Below are 26,352 nucleotides of genomic sequence, written 5' to 3'. Positions count from 1 at the left end.
AATTGCCACACTCTTTCCTCGTTCCATTGTAAATGAACTGAGATAAAATTACGGAGGGAGCTAATTAAAGGGGAATCCAACCCAAATAAAAACTTGTTTTTATAAGGAAAAGAAAAATCAGACAAGTTGATAGGTGAAAGTTTGAACAATATTGGACAAACAAAAAGAAAGATATGAATTTTTAAAAGTTGTAAATATTGGTAATCACTATACCCATGGAGATTTCAAATTGGCCGCATATTGGATGTCATAGTGATGTTAGGCAAGGACTACTCTTCCATGTACTCCAATACATATTATGGCTAAAATGTAATTTTTCCCAAAAGTTTTATTCAAAATTATATTTTTCTTTCATGAGGACATAAAATAATATACTACATGGGTTATATTATAGATTACTGCCCCGGGGGAATGGGTACTTAGGAGAAAACCACAAATTCCTGATAATAAAGTACATGGCCTATGGGAAAGTTGTCCTTGCCCCTTGTCATAATTTACTTACTCAGTTGCCAATTTGAAATCTACATAGTATTAGTGATCTCAATTTTAAAGCAGCTATAACTTTCTTATTGCTTGTCCAATTTCTTTCAAACTTTCACCATTCTGTTTAATTTATTTTTCTCCTTCCCAACACAACATTTTATGGCCAAGGCTGGATTCCCCTTTAAGGGTTGTTCACGATGAAGTATCATGCAAATTTGTATTCGAGCCAGGAAAACAAATCGAGTCCTTTCGCTTCCTTCTCTCGCTTGTATGTTTTCTGACTCGACACGTGCCCTTCTCCCATAGAAGAAAAGAAAATTCATTGGTTGACGATCATGCTCTCGCTTCGCCATACCCCTTTCACTTTTGTTCTCATTATTTTAATGATTTTTCAATGAGGTCTGTTTTTGGCAACTACGAGTGAAAGGATTTTAGTTGACAATCTGTCAGATCAGGAGTTTCTATTCTTGATTTCCTGTAGGCCTATTTTATCACACACAACCCTCTCGACTCTCGGCTGCCGCACCACACGAACGAAATATCTTATTAAACGAATCACTAAATTTCACTGTGACACTAATTTAGCTGAAAAAAAACTTCTACAATTAAAAGTGGTAAATTTTGTATGTGGAAGCCCCCTTGGAAACCTGGACTTGGAAACTTCCCTGAATAATTGGTTTATAACCATCGGCTGCTTGGACTGTGTCAGAAGCTTCTGCGGTTAGCCAAGTTGCTGGCCACGCGACACAACCGCTCCGCAGTCACGCGACTGCAGGCCTGCTCAGTCATATTTTGCGAGGGGCTCATTCTGAGCTCAGCTGTGGTGGACGGTGGCAGTCTGACTCGTGTTTCGTCCGCGGTCTTGAATCACTCGACGACATTTATGATAAACACTCTCTCAATCTGGACGGTAATAACTCTGCCTTGTCTATTTATTCGGATTAAAATGGTGGACGTTTCGAAGAGGGTAAGTGATTTGTAGGTGTTGAGATGGACGCCTCTCATGAGGTCTGGATGGATGCCTCCTTATTTAGGTGCTCGTTGTGCATCTGAAAAAAATAATTTGTTTGCTTTCATTTATATTATACAGTTTCTGTATTTGGTTTTGCTTGATTCTTTGTTTATTTTAGTAATTATTTTTTCGTTAGTGGTTAATTTGTCTATTCGTATTTTACTCATTAAACTTGTGCACTCTGTTCAATATAAACATTCGTATATTTATATTCATATCCTTTTCAGGCACAGCACCCATGTTTAATATATTTTTGTGAAAACCCCGTGGGCAAAACCATGTAAAATTTACTTCATCCTGAATCATTGCATAATATTAACAGACATGCTATAGGATATAGGCCTATTTTATATTCTATCAAAAAAAGATCTTTGCCATTGTGTGTTTCATTACTGAGCAGGCAGGAAAGAAGATCTAGGAGGTGGGGTAGTCAAAGCTATATCAAAACAGCTGCGTCTTTTAAAGGCAAAGTCGTGCTACAGGCATGACGTAATAATATATGGCATCGTAGATATATTCATTTCACTTGCCAATCACAAATATTACTTAGTATGCAGTCCCCCCCCCCCCGATTTCTTTTAAATATATAATAATCTTTTATTGATTTTTTCCTTCATTTTCTGTTAATATTAATAAAAAAAAACTTTGATGGTCGACTTTAAATCCTTTTTTTATCAAGAGAAGGCCGATGGGACAAAAGTCTTTACTTTTATTCCTTGTGTTGGTCTCAGTTCTTTTTTTATTTCTTTGACTTTTTATCTCAGTGGGCCGGGCCTGGGAAGTGGTAAGCGAATCCTTACCCCCCCCCCCCAACTGTATTTAGGGAGATCTTTAAACATTAAATTTGACAACTCAGCCTCTGCAGGGTCTATTGTTTTACCCCTCGCAATCTTCAGGTTTACCACGTTTGATAGGGTGCATTTTATCGCAACCGCATTTTATACCCCCTTTGTACGCCCGATCTTTCCTCTGTCATATCATGGAGCTAACAGCTCTATGGTCATATGATGGAAAGGGTGCATTGTATTACCCCTCTTGTCTCTCAGAATCTTAAAAGGGGGATTTTTCAGAATACCCAGTGTCTTGAATCTGCTTGTCGGAACACCCCCCCCCCCCCCCCCTACACACACACACACCCCAAAAAAGAGGGGGGATGTTGAAATTGTAGCAAAACCTTGGTTAGAATGCAAGCAGTTTTGGTTGATTTTGAGCTTTTCTGTTGAGGAGTGGGCTGGGGGTCGGTCATATATTCATCAACAGATTATTCCGAGTTTTAAGTCCAATCCATCTTTGAAAGCTTACCCCCACATTCCCTTTAAACGCGGTGCATCGATTTACCCCCTTGTTTCGCTGACGATCCTATCCTCTGTCTCCTGAGATTACCCTGGTTAAGCGAAGAGGGTAATGCCATGTATTCATACGATCATGTCACAAGTCTTCAGTAAATACACACTTCTCTCTCCGAGGTTCTTGTTTGACGTCATTCTTCTATCCATCCCCCCCCCCCCCCCCCCCCCCCTCTCTCTCTCTTCTGTCCACTGAATCTCATTTCCATGCCAATTTACAACAACGAACGGAATTTATATCGATTAGAATTGTTTTATTATGTTGAATGGCACAAAATCGGTCGGTCAGGAGTGGGTTTCTTTGGTGTGACTTTAGAGGCTCCATGACATTTTTTTGTTCTCCGGCGACAATTTCTCCGATGGCAAATCTTCATGTAACGTTAAACGTAAAACCTAACAAAAAAAACCTAATCCTAATTTTTAGACTATTCTGAAGTACCAAAAACTCTGTTACAAACCAAACTCTAACCCTATGCGCTTTGACAGGAGCAAATGTTGCAGGAACGTGCATGTCGTGTGACCACCGACTTGGTCACCATGCCACAGTCAAAAGTCTTCATGGTCTTCTCAAATGGTAATTTGCCACTTGCCCTAGTTCCACTTGGTCTAATCCTTGTTCATCTACAGCCAGTTCGTCTACTTGGTTAAATATTTAGCCAATTTACTATTTGTCTAATTCCCATTTAGCCATACTCAGTTTGTGTAATATCCACTTGATCTAATACCTCTCTTGGTTGTGATAGTGAATTGTTTATTAACCAAATTTTAATTTGACAAAATTGAAAATGATAAGAAAAGGAAGTTGAAATCATGCCATGACAGTTACACGAGGCAATGAATGGATATTAGACCAGGTAGGTTTAGCCGTGATGGTGTAAGACAATCTGAGAAATAGTGGACCAAGTGTTGTCTTATCTATATTTGATACACTACAAAAACAATGGTGTTAAAACTTACACCAGTTGGTGTTATAGAGGACCACACCCTGAGGTGTTAAAATTACACCGTAGAGATGGAACATAACACCAAAGAGTGTAAATGTAACAACAAAAGGTGTAATAACACCTATAGGTGTTAAACGAACACTGTCAATTTAACACCGGTATAAAATGACTGCTGTGGTCCTCTATGTACACCGGTTAACACCACAGTTTTAGCTGTGTATATATAGTCGTTCTGAGAATTACACCATGTTGATAGAAGCCTCTCAAATGAATGTCAGTTCACAAAGCTCTTACCCGTAAGTCATCCATAAGACATCATTCCATATACCAAGGCGTTCTACTTTTGCCCGAGGTCAAATGTAAAATCCTTCAGGATTAGCGCCTGGATTAGCAGTATATTAATCCAATGGGGCGAAGGAACGGGCTTCATATTAAAAAAATGTCGTTGTTGGCTTGATAAAGGTTTGGTTTATCATTCGCACGAGTTTGTCCATTAGCCGGTCTGCTGAGGTAAAAAAAGAAATCGTGTCTTATTGGATGCAAAAATCTAAATCCAGTTCAGCTGCAGCAAAGCGTCTGATCTTTGTTTTATAGAGGTAGTACATGTATTTTGAACTCATAACAAGGTTCACTTAAGTTCTTTGATGTATACCGCTAAAACTCATTAATTCATTGTTGTTGGTTGTTTCTCTGTGATAAATGATGGTGGTTTCGTATCTCAAGCTAATTCTTGGAAGGACGTGAGGACCTTGGCGCTTTTATCAAGAGAGGTACAACTTTGCACCAGAAGAAACTCTTTGCACCAAGAGAAACACTCTGCACCTCGATAAGCTCTTTGCACCCCGAGAAACACTTTGCATCACGACAAACACTGCACCTTGAACACTCTAAAAAATGAAGTGCTAATTCAGCTCTTAAAGAGCGTGTATAGTGACTTCACTATGGAGTGCTGATTTGTCTAGTTCAAATTTGAACGAGAAAAATCAGCACTCCGAAGTGCAGTCACTATACACGCTCTTTAAGAGCTGAATTAGCACTTCATTTTTTAGAGTGAAGGGTGCAGTAACCTATACAGTTAACCAGACACTTCCTCGTGCAATCAGGAATAAATGTGTGCATTTTGACACTTTTTTCATATTGGGTGCAAAATTGCATAAAAGAGGTGCTGCTAGCGTTAGGGTGTTATGGCGTAATTTGGGTGTGCGCCTGCTATCGGAGCTACCTTGGGAGATTTATAAATTGATGCAGAGGTTCGAGGGTCACGTCTTCCGGAAGGTGACGTTAAATATCGGTCTAGACGTAAAAACATTTAATGGATACATATCTGTTTAAACTCAAACACACACACCCTCACACACACGCGCACAAACGCTCACACACACACATACACTTTCGGGTGCGCAAACTTGACTTTCTTACGTGTACGAGTACGTGTGTACGCACAATCATGTACAAGCAATATTTTTTGATGAAGTCAATTCATGTTTGAGATGAATTGTAAGATATTATTTTTATTACCCTATAAAGTATTCGCGCTGGGTGACCATTGTCCGTTGACCGTCCAGATGAAATATGAAATTGACCCGAGGGGATCGACATTCCTGGGCTATATTCATATCGGGGTTAGTCTCCATGAATATGCACTGCAAGACAGTGGTGTTGAAACCAGGATTTGCAATAATATACCTTAGAGAATTATCGAATGAATTTGGGTTCCCCGAATGAACAATCGAGAAATTTCAGTTCTAGCAAGCACAGAACAATCTTTTTTATTCTTTTGGCAGAACACGGAGATGGGCTGAGTAATTGTCTTCTTCTTCTTCTTCTTTTTTCTTCTTCTTCTCCTTCTCTTGATTCAGTCAGTGGCGACAAGTCACAGTTTACAATTTTCGCCATGTTTTGTTTTATTTACTCTAGTCTTCATCGTTTTTTTATCGTTTCAGTTTATTTCTTCTCCCTTCTTTATTTTTTCTATTCTTTTCTTGACATGTACCTGAGGTATAGACTTAACTCGAGGTTTCTATTTTATCCCTCTTATTAGCATATTATTTTTGTGATTGCGCCATTGAATTATGATAGCATACCACATGAATTGATCTGTACAAAGCGTATAGAATTATAGCTTTACATTGTAATATTGTCTTTATTTTTCTTTACCCTATATATTTTTTTCATATCTTTCAGCCTTGTGTGCCTTTTGCAGAGTTTTTGCTTACGTTGTAAATACGGTATTATCACCATTACGATAAGAATCGGGTCTGTGTTGATAGACTAGTTTGTCAGTAACCTGGTCAATTTTCTGACATGCCCAGGAACCAATTCATTTACGAATTTCATCCCAATTTGTTCACTGCAGGAAGGGGTCATTCGATAACTGTCGTTCCGTTTGACCAACCAGCTGCCCAATGTGGCTCTAATTGACGTTATGTCCACCAGCAGGTGTGAATATCGCCTTTCTGATTACAAAACAAGCGCAAACGCCATTCAGTTGACATACATTTTCTATATTAAAGCCTACTATGTGTCTAAATTAACCCCTTTTATACAAAGACCGAGTGAGCATTAAGCTTTGTAGGTCAGTGGGAAAATTAACTGGGAGGGGAGGGGGCGATTAGCACCAAAGTTCTTGAAACAAAAATCCAGAAACAGATAAAATTTGAGAGACCCACCATCAACTTCTATCAATTTTCTGAAAACTAGACCTATACTTCTAAGCAGTGTTAGGTCCATCATTTGTGCCCTGTGTCACGTCCTTCGGATGGTGACATTAAAAAGTCGGTCACATCTAAATTCTAATAGAACTACGTTTGTAAACTCCAAATTCAGAAATATGAACAAGGATATTGAAAACCTTTTGTTTATAAATCAGCATTTTACACCATTAAAATCAAGGTTCCCGAATGGAAACAAAAATGTATTTTTCTTGTGATATTTTTTGTTGCAGAGGGATGTGCTTGTGCACTGTTCAAACAGTTCATCAGTCATGATGCCTCTATAAAAAGGGAAGTTTTTTCTTCAATAACACCAACAAGTGAATATTTCGTCAGCACTTTCACTTCCCAGACACATGCCGCGATTTGGATCTAAAAATATGAATAGTTTCCTGTTATGCCAGAGTTTATAAGGCCAAGGTCTTACCAAGCTGATGTATGATCTAAAGCCTAGTTAGTGACATTAACCCTTTCGATGCTCGACACAACACAATCAGCACTGTATTTGCATAGGTATTATTTGCGTAGATGCACTGCAAAAACTCCGGTGTTGATTTAACACCAGCCCAGAATCTATATTATGTCCAAACTGATGCTGTTTTATCTGGTGTTCGACCAAAACGAAACTTGTGTTGTTTAAACACTTCTCTGGAGTGGACATGTATAGATTCCGGGCAGGTGTTAAATCAACACCAGAGTTTTTGCAGTGTGGGGGTGGGCTTCGGGCCCCCACAAGGGAAGTGATAGACGATGAAGAAAAAAAATGAAAGGTAAAGTGTAAAATGCGGTATTGTTTTCACGATATTGTATGTAGCTTTTCGATTAAAATAGGTCATATGTTTGCTCCATCGCTCGCGACTTTTTTTTAATACAAATTTTCCCACATACGTCATGTTGAGCTCCCTCGACTGGCATGGCTATCGAATAAGTTAGCTTACTTATTTTGAAATGCATTTTATTGAAAAGATTATGAATCGAATGTACCATCAAACTCCATTGTCACAACAACGAAACTGACTTGCGACCGATGATATGTCATTTAGAATTAAGGTAATAGCTTTGATTCTGTCTGGAGTCAGTCCCTTTCGTTTGAATATACATAAATGATTCCAAACAGATAGAGAATTTTTTTTAGTTTGAGAGCTTCTCACGTTTCATTCTCTTGTACCTGCAGTATCCAATATAAAACCCTCGTTAGAAAGTATATCGTCAGACTATAGCCGGCGTAAATCGGAAAATTGATCGCATATGTTGTTTCAAAATCAACACCATAGATATCCTATCAATTACCTACGAAGCCGTATGCCCTAGTTTACCGTTCATAAGAAAATGATCTTTATTTCCCTGGAAATGTTTTCAAACACCCTTCCTTGTTGTCAATCAGTTCAGAGAATTTTGAATTAATTTTGATTTGTTTATTATATCAAAATAACGATCCTTTACCAAGAACATGTACCCCACCTGAGCCGATGGAATGTACCCGCTCGCTGCGATCGCAGTTAGTATAATGAATGTGAATTTCCAGATTTGCTGTCACGTCAATACTTGGCAGAAAATCTGATTTTTGACAATCATAATATTACAGACTCACAAGTAGGAGAATTTGAGCCCCCCCCCCCCCCCCCCCCGCTAGCTCGCCTTCCTCCTTTATAATATACATGTTATAAAACGAGTATCAGACACGCATAAACCATGGAGCTATAAAACATAGCTCCATGCATAATAAACCATGATGGACCTACTACAAACCCACCGGCAGACATGTACACACACACACACACACGCCGATATTTACTACACCCTCACGCACACTTAAATACACACACAAACACGCACACCCTACCCAGAAAACATTATTCACTGAAACATCTGCAGAAATAATAACCAAAACTATGGCATGTATGGAGAAGCTTAAGCCCCCCCCCCCCCTCAATTTTCCTTTATCCACCATTTTCAGTTTTGCGTATTACCATATTCCCTTCATCGTCATTAAATTTGTTATAAATTGGGGGACGTAAAAACGGCGGTGTTAAAACTGACACCAATTGGTGATAATGGAGGACCACACCCTGAGGTGTTAAAATTACACCCTAGGGATTAAACATAACACCAAAGAGTGTAAATGTAGCATCAAAAGGTGTTGTAATAACACCTATAGGTGTAAAACTAACAGCACCAATTTAACACCGGTGTAAAATAACTGGTGTGGTCCTCTATGTACACTGGTTAACACACAGTTTTTGTTGTGTAATTACAAATTCATACTTTAAAAGATATTTTATTCTTCATATGTATAAGACAATGCTAGAGAGGGCATAGAACATAATTATTTAACATGAGATCAAATTTTGATTTTTTTTGTGCATGATCAGGTTTATAGTGATAACACCAAGATTAGGAGGTGTAGTTCTTGCAGTGCGATACTACTAAACAGGCAGTACGCGGCTCAAAATTAATGTAATCATATAAATTACAATCTCACATGACTATACTCCTAGCGTGAAGTTCACACTCGGTTGAAATTGAACATCTTTTGCATCATATTCCTATTGATATATAAAACATGATTTGGCCCTGGTATTGCATGAGATCCATTCATCATATCCTGGCACATGTCGTGCATGTAGCTTATACATGGCTGGGTGTAAGGTGTCTTAATAAAACCTAAAATGACTTCTCCAGGCTTTGATCTCGATGCACACCTCTCAAATTTAATTATCTGGATTTGCTCATTATTAAGTTTTCCAAATTGGTAAAACATGCTTTCATGATTATAAACATATATTGAAAAGTGTGTATTGTAAGGATCATAACTGATCTGCCATGGATGATTAGTCTACTCTCCCAGGTTTAGTCTTAAAGGGCATACAAACTAGCACCGTTAATAGCCCCGCCTCATGTCCTCAACTACTAATATCTGGGCAGGTTCATTACCCAAAATGCAACATTGTCAGCAATGTAGTCTTGTGATTATAGACCCTCTGTTATTACAAAACAGGTACGTGTGATGCTGTAAATATATATATATATATATATATATATATATAAAGACTAGTTGTTCCTATCACGCAGGCAGTACTAAAATGGGGGCAACCTATATAAGGAAAAGCATTACGATCTTAAAGAGAAAAAGGATGATAAATTTGGATATTGCCCCCACCCACGGAACCGCCCCCGTTCCAAAGACGGCAAAGAAATCCTGACTGTGCTCAAGTTGATGTAAACAATGTGTAATGATTCATTATGCAGTTAGGGATGAGATAAAGTGATTTTAAAAAACTGTTTTCTCGAACCCTTCACATTATAACCATCTTTTTTCTCTTTTTTTTCTTTAGTACAGGAAATGCTGACCTAGATTCCACGAACCTTGAAATTGATTTGCTAGTTGACCACCCTGGAGACCACCGTACCCTATCTCTCACCAACCACTACGTCACTGGTGACGTCACACATTCCCATCTTCATGTGACGCGTAACAAATAAGAGGTAAACATATGCGATTTGCAGAAGATGTTCTTTTTTGTTATTTCCGCTCGGAAACGAACAAAACAATAAATCAATGACGTGTTGACTGCAGTGTCTTGCCGCGTCTACGTGATGTGTACATTAACGAAAATACGAGTCTAATCTTTGTGAGGAATATCAGAAAATGATGTGTTTTACGAGTTTGACATTTGACAGTTAATGTTGAGCTAAGATTATAGTACTTATATACGTTTGTTTTGATATATCAAGTAAAGTTGTACGTATGTATGTTTTTGTAACCGAGTGTTATGGAAAAGACGATGTTTTATATTTTGTTTTATCCGAGATCATGTCCACATAAAACTATTTTAGGTTCTTTAATGTTTTAGGAGCATGTTTTATCAACCTTTAGAGTAGCGTTTAAGAGAATATCATATTTGCTTTAGTAGAGGGTAAGTCCAACCAAAAGCTGTTGGTTCGAGTAAGAAGGGAAATGTGATATATGCATAACGCTAATAAAAATGATAATTGAAAATCGGATAGAAAACTGAAATTCCGACATTGAAAGTCGTTATCTTATTTTTCACATCAAACATTTGTATGCACTAGAAGGGTTAGTGTGATGGGGAAATGGGAGAAGCGAAGGTATAACATATTTTACTATTTCTTTTGTATTGTTGAATAGACTTAATATTTGAAGTAAACATGGTAAAAGCTCCTGTTGGAATCATGATAAGTTACAATAATGGCAATCCAACATGTTCACAAAAAAATGAAGCATGTTTTACATTATAGACAGAAGAAAAAATAAAATATTTTACATGTTATATTAATATTACTTTTTCTCTCTCTTTCTCCCCCCCCCCCCCCAAAAAAAAAAACAAATAGGACGCGTATGATTCCATTTTCTACTGGGACTTGTTTTGGTTGAGATAGAAGCAATCGGGCACGACGGTCAAATCTGAATCATAACACACCAGCCGAAACGTATTTTCATTGTCAGTACTTGCACCACTATCACAGGGGGCGCAATAATTTGTTACAAAAAATACCGAGAAACGCCTGGGGAGTGAGCCTACAGCAGCAGGTCCAACATCTGATATATATTTCCCTAACACTCGGGAACAAAGCAACACTGAATGTGTCAGAGTGTGTGATGATCATTACGGAAGGGACAATGCCAAGATAATAGCGAAGGATAGAGCGAAAGTTCATTGAACTCCTTCTCATTAGACTATCAGATGAAAGATATCAAGATGAGTAGGAATATAGTTCCAACCAAATGTTCCGAGTGTAAGCTAGCTGTACTTGGAAGATGCAGTGTTGGAAAGTCAGGTAAGTTATACTCCTATTTGTATATACTATGTCTTTCATAAATTCTACGTTTTCTTTCTTCACTCACCTACGTTGACAAGCCTTAACAGTTAACTACACTGCACCTCTACGCGCGCACACAGAAATACACCATAGACATTCACCCACACACACACCTACACACCCTCACCCAATGTTCCCACATCTACTACTTCTACAACACACACACACACAACCGCGCGTACCATTATCCATCATTCCTGTTTGTACGGGACGCATGAACAATTTACAATGGACGCGAATCCCCAAAATGAAAAAAAATTGTATTTTCTCCGCATCTCGCGGCAATCCAATCATCAAACGATTCTTGCGTAGGTTGTGCTTTAAGTTATCACGACGTTCGTGCGAATGTCGGACGTATCATGGTGAGACTACGGTCAGTCAAGATACACAAATAGCACGCAATTGCAGACGATCACAGACTAAATGTAAGCATTCGGCCGAACTTCGCTACTCGAGGCTTGCACGAGACGTTCGGCAAACTTTCGTAATCTGGCTAAGAAATCAAAACGCTTTTAAGATTTCGAACAAATCGCGAGTACATACGGTCTCGCAAAAAAAAGCTTTAAAAGAAAACTCTTTCTAATGTGTCATCCGTATTGATGATAGCATTACGTTTTGAACGTTTTACCGAAATGAACCATTCAGTTGTTCGCATAAAACACATCTGTCTAGATAATTCATGTGTATTTCAGTCCACCGCTATTATACGCAACTCATTCCAACCTTAAACTTGGATAATAATTGAGGCATTTTTCGACTTTTTTATTCATGTTACAGTCACACCAACGAAACCGACTCCAAACCGACCGATGGTACACAGCAAAAACTGTGGTGTTAACCGGTGTACATAGAGGACCACACCAGTTATTTTACACCGGTGTTAAATTGGTGGTGTTAGTTTTACACCTATAGGTGTTATTACAACACCTTTTGTTGTGACATTTACACTCTTTGGTGTTACGTTTAATCTCTAGGGTGTAATTTTAACACCTCGGGGTGTGGTTCTCTATTAACACCAATTGGTGTCAGTTTTAACACCGCAGTTTTTACAGTGTATGCCATTGGAAATAAAGTAATTTTGATTAATCTGGAGTAAGGGGTTTCGCGTGTGTGACTGTGGGCGCGTCGTGGTCTAGTGGTTCTGACTCTCGCCTTTCAAACAGAGGGTTGTGGGTTCGAATCCTACCCATGGCGTGTTTTCCTTCAACAAGAAATCTATCCACACTAAGCTGCTCTCGACCCAGGGGAGGTGATTGGGTACCCGGCAGGATTAATTCCTTGAATGCACCAAGCACCTTTAGCAGCTGGAGCTACTGGTAAATCGGCGCCTCATAAATGCTATATATTGACTGTACCGATAAACATAATATTTCTCTTTACTGAAAATTCTTGTACAGTTCATGAGAAGTTCAAGAGCTTTTATTTTTTGTTCTCCTTAAAATAAATCAAATCCCGTATTCAAATCCCATCATGCTCATATTTATGTCTCCTACAGCAGAAATAGATTGGTATCATGAAAACTTGTTCTGGTTTATGTTTCCCTCAAGGGTGGATCGAGATCCCTTTGAAACATGTGCCCCGTCTTACAAAGAGTTACGATTGATCCAATCAACCACAACTATGGAAAGCCAGCAACGTCATCCTGTAAAACACATGTTTGTTTTGAAGGATTTTCTAGATATGTATACGATGTATATTCGTAGATTCTTAGTTTTAATGAGAATTCAGCGTGCTCTTTTTGTTTACAGAGGACATTGTGCAAATTTCCTGAAGAAACAAAATATGAAGCTGATGGATTTCCATATACTTGAGGTTGATCGGATCAATTGTAACTCTTTGTAAGACGGGGCCCTGGAAAATATCCAGAAACGTATCAATCATGATGGATGAATAGTTAGCATCGTGAAACATGTAACGCCTGAGGGTCTACATGACCTACCTGACTTGTCTAATGGAATATTTGGGATACACTAAGATATTGTATCGGATGAAGGAAATCACAATAAAGAGAAAATATTGCAGCAGTTTGTCGAATGAACTCAAACTTGGTTAGATCAGAATGGGACGGGGGTTGTGGGGATGGGGGTCTTCTCTATGATATAAAAAAGGGGGAAAAGGTCATTATCGCTAGTAAGCCTATTTGTAAGAATTACGCGCACGCGGTGGAACATTTCTAACACGCCCGAAGCGCAGGAGAGGGCGTTAGGACTGTTCCAATGGTAACATTATTCTAATAACTGAGCAGAATTATGTGCACTATTTGTTTTATAAGATAATGACATGCATCTCTATTCTTTGATAAACCTTCCTCATCTCTCATCACAAATTGTGTGACGGACTTTATGAGACGCCGTTTGTACCAATATTTTATAGAACAATTATTTGTTTAGACTTACGATGAACTTCTGCGACGCGTTTGTCGGTCAAAAATATTGTTGCGCGCATGCGCAAGACAGAGGATACGTGGTCTGCGAAAGCCGCATAATCATATTTTGCCAAATAACCGCGACCCCGAAGTTGTGTCACAATCTCCAAAATCACAAACAGCCACATCTGTGAACTATTCCATTTCCGATGTTAAACTTTATTATTGGAAACATTAACGCTACAGGCCTAACCTCTTTTTCCCGAATTCTGGTACGGTTTTAAAAGAAGGTTCTGAAAATAAAATATGTTTACATCGGAAATACATTTCAACACGATCTTGAACGCAAAACAAGCCTAATCTCATTTTGCTCCCCACTGTCCTCGAGCGAAATAATCTTGGAAACATACCTCATTCGCACCTCATAAAAATTACTTCCAATTTGAGATAAAATGCAGAAAACTTTCGCACCTTCTGGGCTGGGAAATCTGAAATCTGTTCATGATTATTTTGTGTGAAGTGTAAACGCCTCACGGCATACCACACCTGAGCAGTGGGGGTCGCTTTCACCAAAATATTTACTTGCAAGCAGCATGGGGGGTCAGTGTAAGCATGAAGACAGCTCGTGTGGTAGACAAGAGAGTTGAACAGGCAAAAAAAACGAAGAGAGACGACGAGAGTTTAAGAGAGAGAGACGGACAGAGATAGACACAAGGATAGAAAGCAGAGAACAAAAATTGAGACATTATAGGCGGAGACCTAGAAGAAGACAAAGATAGGGAGACAGGCAAAGACACAGAGAGACAACGACAGACAAGAACGACTGTGTAATGTTGGGGAGAAGCCGAAAGCAAACTCTTGAATTACGTTCAAACTTTGAAATGTCAAGATAATCGATATATTTTTTAATATTAACACACGAAATTAGCTCTTTTACCTCATTTATCTTGCAAGATAGATGTAGAAACGTGATTTATCGAATTTGATTATCAAAAACAAAACTAGAGAGTTTAACAGACCAAATTTCATGTATAAAAGCCTTCCTTCTATAACGATAAAATATTACACATTTTCAGCTATATATTCATTGTAATATGTCTAACGAAGCGGCAAAGCATATATAGTTTGATTTTCTTTTTTTACTTTTATAAAATACTTGTTTTTGGTTTGTTTCCGTTGATGTGAGAAATTGCAGCTGTACAACCCGGGAGATCGAGTTCTAAACATTTTGGTACAATTTTTCCAGCCACCCCCCCCCCCATCGATCTCCCTGCTAAAACAAATAAAACCCGAATATTTCGTCAATCGTGATTTAAAGATAAAGACAAACATTGTGACATTTATAGGTCGTGAGTTTGACTTGACCTTCGCCAAACCAGCTCGTCTCGAGCAAGTCCTGATTTTTTTCCTATAGAATATGCGAAATTCACTAATCACTGAGACGAAGGACTATATATTCTCCGTTTCCTTGTTTGTTGACGAGTCTGAACAGCTGCTTAGAAATGTCTTCGTAAAAATTGGTCCCCAACTTTGCAAGGTGAATTCATTCTCACGGCGACGTACGAGATTCATTTCTAAAATCAATATTTGATTCACGAATTCGTGAGAAAATCGCGCGGTTTATCGCTAGTTGACATTTGGCAGTGCTAAAACTCGTTTTCCATATAACCTGTAACATCAGTCGTTAAAAAGCAATGGCGGGTGCCACCCGGGGGGGGGGGGGGCAGGGGCGAATGTGATATCAATGATTTGATAATTCTCGTATCGAATAGGTAGGCAGAAGGACAGAATAAGTTTGTATAAGGTGAGAGTTTTGCGTTTATCTTGTGCTCATGCACCCCTATATTCCATGTAGGCCCTAATTGTTTTGTGTTATTTTCTGTGGAAATTATTAATTACAATTTTGAATTTGAATGACTCGGTTGGTCAAATTCATATCATTTTGTACTGAAGTTATTCGTTATTGAATTTGCTCTAAACATTTTTCTCGAAAAGTTACGTGATTTAGTGCAACGTTCTCTTTGCGTTACATCGCGTCGTCGCGCTATCATGAATAGGGCATAAGGCCTATCCTGAAAGTAGGCCTAGATGGCGATGACTCTTGCTGCTTCTTCGTGTGCTTTTCTGCTGTATATTTTTATCCGACCTGACAGAAAGTCTGACATTCTACCACTCCCTTGCTTATTACCATGTCATGTAGGTCATACTCCTACAGTCATGACAGTGGGGAGTTTTCGTGCCAAAACAGACAACGCTTTTAAGAACATAGTAAATATATTGAAAATGGCTGTCAAATTACAAAGACTAAGTGGGAGGTCTTTGTCGAATATTGGTGAACCAGGAACAGTAGTTCCGACGTTTCGGAGCTGACGATTAAGTGAGAGATATGTCGTTTGTCTAGCGTCCAGGACGAAACTGCTGTTTTTATTCACTAATTTTCGACAAAGACTTCTTGGTTGCTCATTGTCTTGAGGAGCATTTAAAAATAGATTTTCTGTGTTCTTGAATCAGTCGTGCATCACGGAGCAAAAAACTCCTCGAGCTAGTCTGCAGGCACACAGACCCTTGGTTTTGGCAATTCGCATAATGCACAATGCAGAGTCTGAAGTAGTGAGACTAGATTCACTGTGTACTGTGACTGGCTGGCTGGCTGGCTCTACCTTACAGACAGAGCCTTTGGCGTCTAGTCTTTACTCTAGACCTGTTATTGGTTGATGTGTGAAATTCTGATTACTAGTATGGTAACTCCCGTAGGAGCTCGACAGGACAACGTTTTGCTGGTAAACGCCAAGCTGGTATTGCCTAGGAAACATTTTACGTCTCGGTTAATTAGGCATAATGGCTGACCTTAGACGACAGATAGGCCTACTACTCTCGGGCCTTTTTATTAAAGTGGAGACAATGGCAGAGTGCATGGGATTCGAACTCACAACCTTGCGATTATAAGTCCAATGCTCTATGAGTCTGTGCAATATGAGTCTGTGCTTGTAGACTAGGTCACAGTCCAGTGAGAGTAGGTTGTCATTCTGATGCCAATTAACCTCAGTAATTGCGACCAATCTTACCATCACTCGGAGGTGAGAGGTGTGTTATCTTGGTTATCTGATCTTTCATTTCATATCGTGATCTATGCTTGCGTTTCTTTATCATTGCATCTACGTGCAATAATCCAATATTTTCCCTTGACTTAAGACTCTGCATATTATAGTCTAACTTCCATACGTCGAATAAGTTCTGATCGGAACACAAAGGTTTGCAATCAATCGCTAAATACTGATGACCAATCAAGATCATCGTCGCATTCGCACTCTGTTTTAAATACTGACCGGGAACCAATAAGTGCGGTTCTTTCATATTTGCAATTCATCCCAAACCTTTCTGTTACGGAGCCCAGACCTGCATGCATGGGACCGTTTCATGAAAGTTGTCTTTCTCTGACATGTCAGTTACCATGGGAACAGTCAAGAGACCCGTACTTCTCAACCAATCAAAGCCAATGATTTCACTGAAATTGTCAGCGCCTGCAATAATCAGTGCTTAAAGCAAGTTTCATAAAATGCCCCTCCCCAGAATATGCCAAAAGCGTATGTTAATAACACCGAAGTCCTATTTGCCTAACGTCGAATTGATGATCTGTGATCTAAAGATGAAGATCGAATTTTTAACCATTTGTAAATATTTCACCCCCTTCCCCCCAAAAAAAAAAATCGAATCACAAACTAACTCTATTGATTGGTAGATAATCAAATTGCGTTTGTAGATGCTTAATGGCCAGATGACATTTTCTTTTGTTTGTGCAACAGTACCATACGAACAAATGGAGAGGGAATGAGATGGGGGTAAAGGGGGTTGGGGTGGAAGAGGTGGGGTAGTTGGTCGCCCCTGTCAATCATTTTGAAATATAGCTCGACAGAAACGACGCGTAAAACAGTAGATTTTCTATTTCACTTCTATCCACGAAACTTCTTAGAGACGAACATCAAAATGTTTTTGGCCCGTGTTTTCAGATGAAATGATGTCTTTCCCGCGATGGACCAGTTCCTAAAAAACATATACGTGGCAAAAACTTAATATAATCACTGTTGTCGTGAAAACCATGCATTGAAATGTACTAAGATGAGTTAAAACATTCATATTGTGTTTTTTAGAACCAAAAATATATTTTCATCTTGTCATCTTCACAGTAAGCCTTACACTTTTTAGCAAGAGGCGTGTCTAGGCACCACCGTTGTCGTGGCAACGGGGGTATGATTTAATTCAGAGGAAATGGATGTTCATCCTGGTATGCAATGTTTAGAAACATATGACAGGATACATCTGGAAACTATCTCTGAACAGTCAAAACTAAACTATCTGTCAAATAAAAGAAAAATATATTTCATCTGAGGGGCTAGGATGCTCAACGATGCGTGTATGACTTTCAGTATCGTCAATGATGAATGCAAACTAGATTAAATCAGAAACATTTGATTGATGAACCATGATGGAGCTATTCCAGAGATAATGTAATAGCTCTATGGATGAACAGCACACGCACTGATTAATTGAGGAGATTTGTGATAAGCTTGGTGCAGCAAATGAGAATTGGAATTAGGGCTATAATTTTCCGGACTGACCGCTACGTCTCTAAAGTCATTTTCTATGGAGTATTTGTCCCATTACTCTGTAAATATGTGAAGGTACATATTTGTAGATACTTTGTAAATAAAATTGTTTATGAAATGATTTTGAAAAAGAAATGTCCTATGATAGTGTCCCCAATACCCGAATTAGGGTGACATAGGTCAAATAAACTCCGGGATAAAATCATTGTCATTGTCAACCACACAAGCAAGAAACTTTAACTAAATGAAAGGGCATGATTTGATGGGTAAATCTTTTTGCAATCAGATAGGATGTGAGAACGGATTGGAGATGTTGGGGGTGATTAATTTCCTACTCTCGAATTTCATCCACAACTTGAAGGAGAACTCATCCGGGGGAAACGAAATGTGACGTCATCGTGATCTCGAGATGGAAAAGACACGTGACTTATTGCATTCTCTGTGATTATTCGATAGGATCAATATTGCGAATTTTATTTTATAATTGATTCGTATACAACACAAAATAACGCGTGTTGCCGTTCTATTTGTTACCCTGTTTGTTCAATTAAATAAAATGATTAGGCCTAAATCATTAAAATAATATTCAGTTATGGGAATAGCTGGTAATTAATAATTTCAATCTCCACATTAATAATAATTGGATCTTCATTTCATTAACTTCATCATGGCTCCAGGAAGTCAAGTTGTCAAGAAAGGCTCCCAAAAAATAACAACGAAAATTCACCCGCTACGGGCCTAGTCTACAGGCACAGACCCCGCTGGTTTTCGCAATTTGCATAGTGCATAAGACAGAGTCTGAAGTAGTGAGACTAGATGTATTATGTACTGTGGCTGTCTCTAGCCTACAGACAGAACTAGTCTTCACTCAAGAACGGGGTAATTGGGTAAAGTTTCATATACGAGTCTGTGCTTGAAGGCTACTACTAAATTCACTCTTTATCTATTCATATTTTTGTTTATTTATTTTTGGTTTATCCCCGTTATAGAATGCAAAAATTTCGTCTGTAGGCCTTTTCCAGAAAAAAATATTCTTGCCTCCGTTACACAAAGAGTAACGATCAGTCGTTAAATGGACAGACCAATGAAGATCAATGTTACACGCGCATTTAGTTCAAAATACTGACAAGGAACCAATCAGAAGAGTTCGTTCATATTTGCTATTCATCGCTTAGCTTTGCGTTACGGAGCCCTTGTGTCCGTCTCCAGCTCCCTGCGTGCCTCCAGCCCACCGCTCTTTTCTGTCGTAATAAGTGAAAGTGCTCCTTGGTGCCGCCTCAACTTGGCCTTGTCTTGTCCCGTCTGGGAGTTGACAGATTCCCTTTTCTCTTATTTCAGGATCCAATTTCGCATCTTTACCCGACGCTAATGAACTCTTATCTATCGCCTTCGTGACCCCGGGGTCGCGTACTTGACCTCGGGTCCCCCATAGGTCACGTGACCGCTCAGGACAGACAGCAACAATAAATCAATTCCTCCATCATTTGGCATCATCTTTGGGGACAAGAGAGATGATGAGAAATGTTGTCCAAATAAATCTAACGTCAGTTTTGGTATTCTGCCACCCCCTGCCATTTCGATATTTTTGAAAGCTCTGTGTTTTTTGCCTTTTCTAGATCTAATGTAGGCCTAACTTGGTAATTTTAATGCGATGGGCTAATTTGGCCCCCTCCTCTTTATATCCGTCACCACTGGCATACAGTGGGGGCTAGGGGGCATGGACCCCCCCCCCCCCTCAAAAAAAATCACGACCAAGAAAAACGAAAGGATGAACAAAAAGAAAAGGAGATGGAAAAGGCAATTTAGAATATAATTTTCTGAATACATGTAATATGAAAAAAAGAATCTGTCACAAAAATTAGATACTTGCGTTAAAAGGATAAAAGATTTTGCTCTCTCGATTCGCTCGCTCCCATGCATCATGTCTGGTTCCCTAAATTTTGGCCCATGACTCCCCTGATCGTCATGTGGGTGGATGGGGGGGGGGGTTATGGTAAATTATGTGATTTCTTCCACAGAATTTAACAAATCAAAATGGTAGCCATCACCTGAACAAAGAGGAGGATGGGGGGAAATGAAGATGAATGTTTTTAAGGTATTTCTCAATTATGCCCCTCCTGCTATTTGAAGCCCCCCCCCCCCCGCTGGAAAGCGGTGGAGACACACGGTGACAAAAGGGAATCTTATAGGCCTAAGGTTCATTTAAATTTCTTTCTATCCCATCCAACAGACCAATACGCGCTTCATGAAGCGATTATGTTCGTTATACTAAAAGTTTTGTTCAGGCTAATTGCTGTCGCCCCCCACCCCCCCCCCCCACCCTCTCTCTGCCCCCCCCCCCCTCTCTCTCTCTCTCTCTCTCGCTCTCTCGATCCCTCTAACTCACTCTTTTATCATCTTATAGGCGTTTCCCTTTTTTTCATCATCACCAGATGACTGATGATGATGCCCGAAAGAAATGGAAAATGTTATTAAAATCAGAATGTGAGTTGTCTTGGCAACCTGTGATCTTCAAAAAACACGTGATCAAACTGATGCAAAATTAGGGGATGAAGAAGAAAGGCAAAAAAAAAGTGGAGTCTAGATGTTTGTTATCTCAGTTGTCGGACGGACATCCTTCTCCAAATACATCTGGGACCGGTTTCATAATACTTGTTATAATAACGAATTCGCAATAACAGTTAAAAGCTACTGAAATCATTCAATCTGATTGGTTGATAGTGAAGTTTGTTATACAAATTGTCTATTTGCTAGTCTTCACAACACGGGACCCATTTATCCTTTGTATTATCCTCCCATGGGCGGAAATCCCAGGGGAGACAGGGGACGTGTCCCCCCTACTAAAAATAGAAGGGGTGACACAATATCAAATGTCCCCCCTACTATTTTAGGTCTTTGGTGATGCTAAGAAATGTATCACTCAAAATGTGAATAAAACGTACGTTTTCGGACGAGATGACTTTTTTTTTCTTTTTTCTTTTGCTTGTCAAATATATTTTCGTCGAAATGACCTTAAATTTTAGGTAATAGCCTTCTTTTTTTTTTTTTTTGGCTTGTCAAATTTTCCAGACCCTTGTCCCCCCTACCTTTTGGGAGAGATTTCCGCCCCTGTATCCTCCTAATTCATAATATTTTAAGCTCTGCCGAAAAAGTTGGATTCGATAAATGTGCGTAGAACACTGATACTAGTAACATTTAAATGTTACAATACATAGTATACTGCACTTTATACTGGCATATATTTCAGAGAGCGGGAGCTCTAGCCTTTTTATCGATTGATTCTTCGTAGACAAAGTCAACGACGCCTTTTTAACTCGTTTCGTAATTACATCTTAAAACGTCCATGCCATTCCATGCTTGAAAATTAGGTGTATACCAAAATAAATGAATAGATGAAATGAAAAAAAAGACCGTTCGTCTTGAGTTGAGTCGCTCTCTATAACACTTAGAAAAAATGTTTTTAAAAGACCGACCATTAACTGTTGGTTGAAATAATACTGCGTATAAAACAAATGGGGATTTCTCTTAACCAACAGTTAATATTCACAAACATTCTGGGTTGGTTAAAACAGAGGGTAGGCTGTGTCTGCATGAAAACGTCTTTTGTAATGATGTAAACGCTGTATACTTCTGTGAACCTTACAGTTGTTTCACAATAAACAAGCAATTTATTAAGATGAAATTATTAAAGATTAAACTGTGTTTGACATTCTCAACCCTACTTTAAAGTTCACAGCGTAGTTAAGTTCAGTTCAGTTTGTTTATTTTCTCAGCATAAAAAAGGTATACATACAAAGTACAGGAATGACAAATAATATAAGAGAAATTGGAAACTACAGAAAAGTTTGTAAAAACTTGTGAGTAGTAGTTCCCAGTACATTGAATGAAAATAACAATGAATGAAAAATATACACACAGCATCAACAAACACCAGCAGACACATAGGGAGGATGGGGCGTAGTGTAAAACTTTAAAAAACATTTTCACTGTATACAAGCAGGCATCGATCAGGCAATAATAGAGCGAGTCTGAATTGAAATTTGGTTACCAAGATTTATTTATGATTATTGTATAATTCAGGTTGATTGATAATGTAGGCCGCTATTGCTAGGCAGTTATAATGGTTAAGATGCAGTATTTACAAAGAAATCTGATTTTACATGGATATTCAGGGACCATTGTTCGGTCAATCGATGTGATCGGCCGACACTGGTTCATTCGTCTGTATTTGTGATATTTTTAGATTTGAACAGGAAAAGGCGGGTGTTTTAGGTAGTTTCTTTACGATATGAGAATGATGTAGATCGAAAGAGAGACAGTGAGAGTTCGAGACAAACAGACAGAGTGAGAAAGAGATAGAAAGAGAGAGAGGGGGGAGCGAATGAGAAGTTATCTTTTATTAAACAAGTCACTATCCACGTTGTATCCATCCAATAAAACTTCCGTTTTCATTGAAAATGGTGATGTTATTTCCATTAGAAGCAGGTGAAATCTGCACTGCACTTTTTTCATAATTTCCTTTTGAAAACATTCAGTTAGCAGACGATAATCAAAGTAAAGTAATCAAAGCGAAGTAATCGATCTTATCGCTAGCCAGGTGTGGGGGCGCTATACTAAAAGAAGAATTTAGTTGTCGAAGACTGATGCACCGACTTTCCGTTCATATTGTACTGTTTTATTTATTTATTAATTTACTTTATTTCGTTCACAGTGCACTGGACAGGTGCAAATTTTGGTATGATAATATAATTCATTTCTTGAAAAAAAAACGACTATCGATAATATAGCTCGTCTCTGCTACTGGCGTATTATAGACTTATCAGGGTGTTTGATAATTTTGCTTTATTGATCATGTTTTATCTTTTTATCTCCATAGCAACCATAGTGAGGTACCTGACTAAACGCTTCATTTGGGAGTACGATCCGACATTAGGTAAGGATGCAAACATTAAGTTGTTTTTCGATCAGTAATTTTATCTCCCCTTTTCTTTCTTTCTTCCTCCATTCTCCTCCGCCCCTCTCCTCCTCCTCCTTTAACTTCCTCCTCATACCTCTTCCCCCACCCCTCCCTTCTCCACATTCCTCCTCTTATTCTTCCTCCTCCTCCTATACCTCTTCCTCATCCCCCTCCTTCATCTTCTTCCTCCTCCTCTTCTCCCCTCTCCTCCCGCTCCTTCATCTTAATTCCTCCTCCTCCTGCTCCTTCAACTTTCCTCCCCTTCCCTCCCTCCCCCTCCTTCCTCCTCCTTCATCTTTCCTCCCCCTCCCTCCCTCCCCCTCCTTCCTCTTCCTGCTCCTTCATCTTTCCTCCCCCACCCTCCTCCTCCTGCATCTTTCCTCCCCCTCCTGCTCCTTCATCTTCCTCCCCCTCCCTCCTCCTTCATCTTCCTCCCCCTCCCTCCCTCCCCCTCCTTCCTCTTCCTTTTTCTTCATCTTTCCTCCCCCACCCTCCTCCTGCATCTTTCCTCCCCCTCCCTCCCTCCTCCTGCTCCTTCATCTTTCCTCCCCCTCCCTCCCTCCTCCTGCTCCTTCATCTTTCCTCCCCCTCCCTCCTCCTGCTCCTTCATCTGTCCTCCCTCCCCCTCCTTCCTCCTCCTGCTCCTTCATCTTTCCTCCCCCTCCTTCCTCCTGCTGCTCCTTCATCTTTCCTCCCCCTCCTTCTCCTGCTCCTTCATCTTTCCTCCCCCTCCTTCTCCTGCTCCTTCATCTTTCCTCCCCTCCTTCTCCTGCTCCTTCATCTTTCCTCCCCCTCCTTCCTCCTCCTGCTCCTTCATCTTTCCTCCTCCTCCATTCCCCTCTCCTCCTCCCTTACTCCTCACAAACATTCATCTTCCTCCTCCTACATCACCTACTCCTTCCCCTTCCTACCGCTCCTTCATCTCCATCCCCTTGTTCTCCTACTACTCGTTCCTCCTTCTCTTCCTCCTCTTCTTCCTATTGTTATCAATATTATTGTTATTATTTCATTTTACTTTTGATACTATCACATATAAACAATAATGAAAGTTGATACCTAGTTTAAATAGGGAGTTTACCATTTTTTTCTTTCTCATCTACATCCACTAACAGAATTTATATACCGCCACCAGACGGCCGTTGATGATGAGCTTGTTTCCATGGAGATATTAGATACAGCTGGGCAGGTGAGTTTTATTTCATCTTCTTTTTTTCCCCACACTACGTGACCTTCATTGATAGAACCTTCTCTTTTTTAGGAAAATTATGTTACATGTGTACAATGATTAGAAAATCAATTAAATATGAAACAGAGACGTAAACAGAACAATTGGTTCTCCAATTTTTTGACGAAGATTTTCCAGCTGCTCTTTTTCATTTGACGGGCAAATTTAATACATTTACTGTATTTTTTAATTCCTTTCACGCCGTGGAGCAACATCTCCCTTTCATTTTTATGCAAGAATTACTATGTTAAAGTGTAGATTTGATAAGTTCTCAATGAAAGATTCTCACAATTCGTTCTGCGTGTTTGAAATATGAGAATATGACTTTAGGCCTGTGTCCTCTGCTCATACACTAGCGGGGGTAATATATCATGTATATTATCAGCGACCCATAAATGCTACATTATTGTTATCATAAAAAAATAACCTTATTATTATTATTAGGTTTTATATTTGATTTTTTTTCCCCAAAATATTGTTATATTTCATATCTACAGGAGATAGATAGCATACAGAGAGAGGGTCACGTGAGATGGGGCGACGGGTTTCTCGTGATCTATAGCATAACGGACCGGAAGAGCTTTGAAGAGGTCGTCCAGATCAAAAACTTTCTCGACGAGATCAAAAAGGCGCGGAACGTCTCCGTCGTCATCGTCGCCAACAAGTGCGACCTCGATCACATGCGGGAGGTCAGCACGGAGGAGGGGGAGAAGATGGCGCAGGACCTCGCGTGCGCGTTCTACGAGTCGTCCGCGTGCCGCGGAGACGAGAGCATACCGGAAGCCTTTCATGAACTGTACCGTGAAGTCAGGCGACGGCGGGCGATGGAAGGGAACAAGTCGCGCAGGCGGAGCTCCATTCAACAGATGAAACAAGTTCTGAATAAAACATTAACGAAGATTAACAACAGACAATGATCATTGCGATACATCGAGATATTTCGTGAAAGGATAATGTACTATTTTTGTCATCATTGTTATACATTTTCAGAGAACTTCACATCTTTCAGGAGTGGACATAAGTCACATATTTCTTCGTGATCTCCCCTGTAAGTCCTTTGTTGTCAAAATGGACACAAATAAACTATGAATATATATCTTGTGAGACAATAAATTGGTTATATAATCATCTTTTCAAGCATTGGTAAATGACAAGGTCATTTAAGGGCAAAATGCCAATCGGATCAGAGACTGCAAACTTCGAACCACATACACCGCTTATAACCTAGGAAGCCTCTACTTCCATGATATAAGATGTACATTGACAGGTGAATGAACAGACAATTTATCATTACTAATGGAATGGGAGTTTAAGCAGCAATCCAACAGCAACATCTCAGTTATTGCAGTTTATTTCATATGAGTTAAATTGCACCAGATTGTTATTATTGAAATTTTTGTAAACATATATTCAATGACTTGACTAGTAGAACTGAGTTATTTCTATATCATGGGCAGTAAAAAAGGTTTAACAGTTTAAAAAGGTCTGAACATGCCAATGTCGCAAATGTGCACGATACTACACATAAACCCCAAGGAGATGTAATTTACTTGGCACTTTAAGAGTTAATTAAGTGATAAAAACACGATGGCCTGTGAACATGCCTGTTGACTATTTTGAATTATCAACTATGAACATTCAGTATCAACCAAGTACAACATTATTTGTACATGTAAGTAATTAATAATTTTTGGGGGCATGGGTCCCTAAACAAATAATTATTTTCAAGGTTCTGTCTCTGCTATTTCATCCAGAGTTAGAACTTGTGCAAAGAATCCCCTTTAACTTGGCAAAAGTAGAAACATCAATGAATTTGAAAAGCAACAATTTCTATGAAGTTAATAAGTAGAAGAGGCTTTCCCA

At 39.2% G+C, this 26,352-nt stretch overlaps 1 protein-coding gene across 3 annotated transcripts; it reads left to right on the top strand.

Annotated features, from left to right (window-relative positions):
- The first annotated feature begins 950 nt into the window (after positions 1–950).
- On the top strand, positions 951–26,352 carry LOC121421355 (ras-related and estrogen-regulated growth inhibitor-like). 3 transcript variants are annotated; one of them, XM_041616052.1, is made up of 6 exons: positions 951–1,393; positions 9,832–9,982; positions 10,850–11,296; positions 23,184–23,240; positions 24,377–24,450; positions 24,987–26,352. In XM_041616052.1, exons 3-6 carry the CDS (start codon positions 11,203–11,205, stop codon positions 25,404–25,406), a joined length of 645 nt encoding a protein of 214 aa, XP_041471986.1. In that variant the 5' UTR covers positions 951–1,393; positions 9,832–9,982; positions 10,850–11,202; the 3' UTR covers positions 25,407–26,352. The 3 variants fall into 3 exon arrangements, with proteins under 3 accessions (XP_041471986.1, XP_041471985.1, XP_041471987.1); XM_041616051.1 differs by having other exon boundaries at positions 951–1,450; XM_041616053.1 differs by lacking the exon at positions 951–1,393 and adding an exon at positions 6,852–7,009.

This window comes from Lytechinus variegatus, chromosome 9, assembly GCF_018143015.1.
Source record: "Lytechinus variegatus isolate NC3 chromosome 9, Lvar_3.0, whole genome shotgun sequence".
Classification (NCBI taxonomy): Eukaryota; Metazoa; Echinodermata; class Echinoidea; order Temnopleuroida; family Toxopneustidae; genus Lytechinus; species Lytechinus variegatus.
Note: the sequence above shows the minus strand (reverse complement) of the source record. Positions and strands in the feature narration are given on the sequence as shown.